The 6000-nt window shown below is 50.4% G+C and overlaps 1 protein-coding gene across 4 annotated transcripts in view; it reads left to right on the forward strand.

Moving 5' to 3' along the window:
- The window catches only part of PTP4A3 (protein tyrosine phosphatase 4A3), a 96233-nt gene extending 94384 nt beyond the window's left edge, over window positions 1-1849 (forward strand). For all 4 annotated transcript variants that reach the window (XM_028736059.2, XM_028736061.2, XM_028736060.2 and 1 more), the window contains one exon: window positions 1552-1849. In XM_028736059.2, the coding sequence (XP_028591892.1) occupies window positions 1552-1669 (118 nt within the window). In that variant the 3' untranslated portion in view covers window positions 1670-1849. The remainder of the gene's footprint in view (window positions 1-1551) is intronic.
- Window positions 1850-6000: the final 4151 nt, after the last annotated feature.

Genomic DNA, 6000 nt, shown 5'->3' on the forward strand with positions numbered 1-6000 from the left:
AGCTCACTCCATGGCGGGGATTCGAACCGCCAACCTTATGATCAACAAGTCCTAGGCTCTGTGGTTTAACCCACAGCGCCACCCGTGTCCCACCTAAAGAGAGACTGCACCAATCTACTGAGAACCAGTCAGTCTGAGTCAGGGATGTTTCGATCCCATGACGAGGGACGCTGCAGGATTCTGCACTAACCGATGATGTTGGGAGGTTTAACCTGGAGCCTTCTGCATGCCAAGCAACTGATCTCCCTCCGAGGTGCAGCCCGTTGCTGTTGCATGGCACACCCACCCACCCTGCCCCTCGCTTTCAGGGGGGTTATTCTTGGGAATCGGGACGTTGTTGCCCTTGCAGAAAGTCATCTGGGGTTAGGGAAGGACTAAAATGAACCTTTGGGGGGGGGGAAATCCAGTGAAAACTGTCCGGCCGGATCCGGCGAGGATTACGGTCCATCTGGCCGCATCTCCTGGCTTGCAGCTGTAATAGCTGTGTGAGCCCTTCACCGCCGCCAGCTCTGCTTACGAGCTGCAGCCGAGCGTCCTGCTCTCAATCCCTCCTCTAATCTCCTTAGCATGTTCTGCTAAGGCCACAGAACAGGGATTTTTCCTTCAGTCTCTCCTTGGGGAGGGGCCTGAACGGCCTGAAACATCTCTTCTTGCTGTGGGATCACATTCATCCAGTGCTTTACCGACTGCACTGGCTCCCGGTGGAGTACAGGGTCAGGTTTAAGGTGCTGGTTTTGACCTTTAAAGCCCTATGCGGCCTAGGACCCTCATACCTACAGGACCGCCTCTCCTGGTATGCCCCCGGAGGACCTTCAGGTCCACAAATGATAACATTTTGGAGCTCGCAAGGTGGTTAGATTGGTCTCAACTAGGGCCAGGGCCTTTTCAGTACTGGCCCCGACTTGGTGGAACGCTCTGCCACAAGAGACTATGGCCCTGCGGGACTTGACATCTTTCCGCAGGGCCTGCAAGACAGAGCTGTTCCACCTGGCCTTTGGTTTGGACTCAGTCTGACCCTTATGTTTCCCTCCCCTTATGGTCCTGATTTATCGGCTACTTTTAAAACGAGGCTGCATTTTAAATTGCATTTTAACCTGTATTTTGAATGGTTTTTCTTTTTTCTTTCCCTCCTATCATGTTTTTTACTGTGATTTTATTGGTGTCAGCCGCCCTGAGCCCGGGAGGGCGGGGTATAAATAAAATTTATTTTTATTATTATCATTATGATGATAATAAGCCCCACCCTCCCGCATCTGGAGTTGAGGGCACAGCTGGGGCTGCTCTGACCAGCCTGCAGCCCTTTCCCCCGACTCTGCAGAAGAAAAAGAGTTTTGCTGCTGCACGGCCTTGGAAGCACCTAACTGGGGCTGGCAAAGATAGCTTTTTCTTGCCGCATGCGATGGTCTCTTGGTAGGCAGGACTGCAGGGGAGGTTTTACTCGGGGTCAAGAAGTCATGTGTGTGTGTGTTCAATGCTTGCTAGGTGTTCTGATCAGCACACCAAAGCTTTGATTTTTGTATCCCCTCCCTTCTCTCTCTGTCGCCTTGCCAGGAAGCGCCGCGGAGCCATCAACAGCAAGCAGCTGACGTACCTGGAGAAGTACCGGCCCAAACAGCGGCTGCGCTTCAAGGACCCTCAGAACCACAAGAACAAATGCTGCATCATGTAACCTCAGTAATAGCCTTTTGCCAAAACACACACACACACACAAACTCCACAAACACAGACACAGGGCTTGACCTCTGAAGTCCCAGGTGGCAATCTTCCCCACTGGGCAGGATTCCCCTTGTTTGGCGCCGCCAAATCTGAGCCTAGGAAGGAAGGTGGCTGAGTCCATTCCCCCCCCCCCCCCCAAAAAAAACCTAGAAATTATGTTGTCGTTTTTCCCCTGTCCCCCTCTCCTCGCAGAACACTCACCAAGTGCGACGATGGCACACCACAATGCAATTGTGCTTCTGTTCCTTGGTGCTGGGGTGTATCTATATCTGGGAGCACCACAGCCCCTCTTCCGTGCCCCCCCCCAAAAACCTCCTTTCCAGGCAGGGGCAGGTCCCAGCAGGGGCCGAGTGGGATCGCTTTGGGTGGGATAGACTTCTTGGAGCTCAGATCCCTTGCCACTGCCTCCCCTCTCTCTGATGCCAGCGTGGCTTCCGATGCACCAAGCCAAAAGCAGTGCCACCCTGCCACTGCCTCCCCCCTTTCTGCTGGGGGTGGTGGTCTCCAATTGACTTGGTGGGCAGCGCAGGTTTTGCCAGGCCTTCTGGAACCCAGGTGGCAAGTTGGTTTTGGCCGGAGGGATGGCATTGGTTGGGTAATGGCGTGATGGGTCATTTGCCACCTTCTTGCAAGGTAGTCTTTCTGGCAAGGTAATCCTGTGGTCTTCTTGAGTGATCTGCTGTGATCTTTGATCTAACCCCATGAAAGGGGTTTCCTCACCCCATTTGGAAAAGGTACAGGGACATTTCTCTGCAATGCACAACAGGAAAGCAAACAGGCTCTCTGCCGAAGGCATCGTATTTCTACCTTGTGAGATTTCGTCCCCCAGTTGATACGATTCCTGTGTGTGTGTGTGTGTGTGTGTGTGTGTGTGTGTGTGTGATCAGAAGTTGGTCCCTTCACGTTTAAATCATCCGGTTCCCATCCTTGCCTCTGCTTGCAAGGGCATCCTAGGGTTGTAGCTCATTGGCAAAGGTTTGGCTTACCTGTACGAGAGACCCAAGAGTGAATTCAGGGGAGGCAGGTAGCTAGTAAAAAATGGTTTTTGGTCTGAGAACAGAGGGCTTCAGGAATGTTTGGCATTGGGCTCAGGAATTGGGAAAAGGCGTGAGACAGAGAAAGCTGTTTCATGCATGGAACGACATCTGATTTGGACATGGAGGACTGCACAATTTATTCCTGTCTCCGCCCTAGGCCTTAAGAGATCAGGCCAGGGGAAAGGAACCGCTCCTGCCCCTTGCAGCTATTCCTGCAGTCACGGGACGTTTACGAGGAGATCCCACTTCGCGGGAGAAGAATAAATGAGCATGCGATGTAATTTTGGCACCCTGGGAGATCCCCGGACCTTGTGGGTCCAGTTTTAAGAGACAGAGGAAGCTGGACCCAGGAGAAGGCAGGCTAATAAATTCTCCTCTGACTCTTCACAGGTTGTGAGGAGGTTACCGGAAGCTTTAAAACCCATTTTCCATGCTGCAGTTTTGCCCTTGTCGAGAGCACCCAAGCCACACCTTCGGTTTTGATGCTTAACGTTTTTAATCGCTATTAAACGCACAAGTTATTTCTGGTGATTTTGTCTTTGCTGAGCTAAATCGCGCCATTGCCGCCTGGGTGCTTGCAGATTTGCTGTGTGAGCATAGCAGCAGCGGCTGGTCCTATACCGGAGCCATGCAGAAATCACAGCCCCCAAATGCCCCCCCCCCCCGCTTCAGCAGGGAAATGGCTGTTCTAGGGAGCTGCTCACCGCCTCTTCCCTGAAAGAGGACTAAGCCTATGTGCCCCTTGGTTCAAAAAACAATGGTAACAATTCTACCCCCAATGCATTATGGGTCAAGAAATCAGGGGACTGCGGGAGGGGGGGTGAGGAATAATAATTCTGCCCCTCTTGCCTCATTCTGGTTTCCCTAGTCCTATTTTGCAGCTTGGCTGCTGAAGCCCCACTTCCAAATTATGAAAATCTTCAGCAGGGATTGCTCAAAAGTTATGAGATCCTGAAGCTTGCTTTTTCTGTATTGCTAGCAAAAATGGGAGTTCTGGGTACATAGCCATGTTTTGTGTGCTCTCCTCCTTTTCTGGCGCTTGGGAATGGCATGCAACGTTAATCACAGGCGTGCAACTGGTTGCAGGTGGACACATTCCATCTGCATGCAGAACGCCCTGGCCGAAGCGGTAATCCGTGTCGGAAATAGGTGAATTAAAGTCCCCATGAGCAAATCGAGGATCTTTGCTTTTGGCAAACGTGCGCAGAGACTCGCTCTGCCTCTCCCTGTAAGCCTTGGTATTATTAGCGCTCTAAAGGTGAACATGCCTCGATCTGAGATGCGCAGCCCACAGAGACACCACAGCTACTGCTTTCCTCTTGTTTGTGTAGCAAAAGTTTCGGTTGCGTTTTCAATACCTTCAAGCAAAAAAGTTCAGCGTTTTGCTTTTTAAACTTTTAAGGTCGTCTCCCTTGGCCCGGAAAGCTTTCTTCCGGTTGACGATAAATGTGCAGTCCTCTTGACAGCTTCCATGCGTGGGTGGGAGCGATTTCCTGTGCTAAGAGCTCAAGTGTGCAGCCAGCAGGTTATGGGATGGAGGATGGGTGGGAATTGTTCAGCCTGCAAAGGCGTGACTTGGTGGAGGGAACAGTTGGGGGGGGGGCAGGCAGGCAGCTGCTTTGGGTGAGTGTCTACCAAATTGGGGGGGGGGGAGCCTTGGTGACTAGGATGGACTCAAGCAGATCGCAGCACAAAATACCCATGGCCTACTTTTGCACCCGCGCCCAAATGTTGGCTAACTCTTGTGGCAGAAGCAGGATCGCACCATTTCCCCAGGATTTCAGGCTGCAGGCAGAGAGACTGTGTTGCGCGGAAGCTTTCACGCACTCGGCCCCTTGCATGTAGACAGCTAGCGTGTCAGGGAGAAGGAAGACTCGGCCCCACATGCCTCTTCTGGCAAATGGCTTTCATGTGCACTGCTGGGATTCTCTCCCCATCCTGCCTCCCATGTGAAACATTCAAATAATTGGATTTCCTCTTCCCTCGGACTCAAGTGGTGCAAATTAGGACAGGGATGCCTGCCTCAGAAAGAGGTGATCACGCCAACACAACTTTATCCTGACCCTCCCGGTTTTAATTTTTTATTTTATTTTTTAAATGTTGCTTGTAGTTGTCACGTCCAAGGAGTGAAGCATTGGGCCTGTTTATATATTTCACTGCCAGCCTCCAGGTTGAGGGGATCCTTCAGGAAGTATATTCCTCACTTTGGCCCCTAGTCAGCAACCTTCTGCCATCAACACATAATGTGCCCAATCGTCGTGAAACCTCATAGCCTCTTTACAATAGAGTCTGGTCACTCAGCTTGCTCCAGAGCCCAAGACTAGTGTCTGGAGAACACAGTGCCCTCCCTCAGATTAAAAGTGACCACCATTTGTGCTGACCATGAGCTTGTGGGGGGTGGTTGGAGACCAGTGGTCAGCACAGGCAGGGAAAAGTTATTTTCATCTACCTGCTGCATCAAGAATGTTCTTTGAAAGGGCACAAGCGCCAACTTTTTAAAAGGATCCTTTCCGAAAAGCGCCGTTCTTTCCCTCAAATGTGCGCCTTTTGCAAAAAAATTCCCCATAGGTCTCTTTTTAGAAAAATAAAATTTTAAAAAATCATAGCACATAAAATGTCTTCAGACCTTACTTCAGAGCACCGGCTTAGACAGACATACCAGCATTCTTAATAGCCTTATAGTGTGGAAATCTTGAATTCAAATTAAAAAAAACACGAAAGCTTGCGTGTATCCTCTAGCAGGGAGACAGGGGGGAAACATATATATACATATAAATTTGCAATGCCTCTTGTGGTTTTTGTGTGTGTGGTATTGGGAGAGGCGATTTCTCTCTCCCGACTGTTGTAAAGCAAAAGTGATCATGTTCCTCCACAGATCTCAAGGTGCTGTGCACTGCAACACAGCCCAGAGTGGGGATTTGAAACGCCCCCTTGCCTCTGGTATGATATGGCTCATTACAATGTCCAGGAATGTGAATTTAAATGATGTGTGTGTGTGTGGTTTTTTTAATTATTAAAAACGACGATAATGTTTTCTCGGAGGGGGGATTCCCAACTGCTAATGCAAACGTCGCAATGAAATGACGTTTTATGGTTCCAGGGGAGAAAGGGGGCTTCCAGCATAACTCCAAGGGTCATTCCACCATAGCTGTCAACATTTCCCTTTTTTTAAAGGGAAATTCCCTTATTCCGAATAGGATTCCTCGCAAGAAAAGGGAAAAGTTGACAGCTATGCGTTCCACCCCAC

Source organism: Podarcis muralis, chromosome 8, assembly GCF_964188315.1.
Source record: "Podarcis muralis chromosome 8, rPodMur119.hap1.1, whole genome shotgun sequence".
In the NCBI taxonomy this organism is placed as follows: domain Eukaryota; kingdom Metazoa; phylum Chordata; class Lepidosauria; order Squamata; family Lacertidae; genus Podarcis; species Podarcis muralis.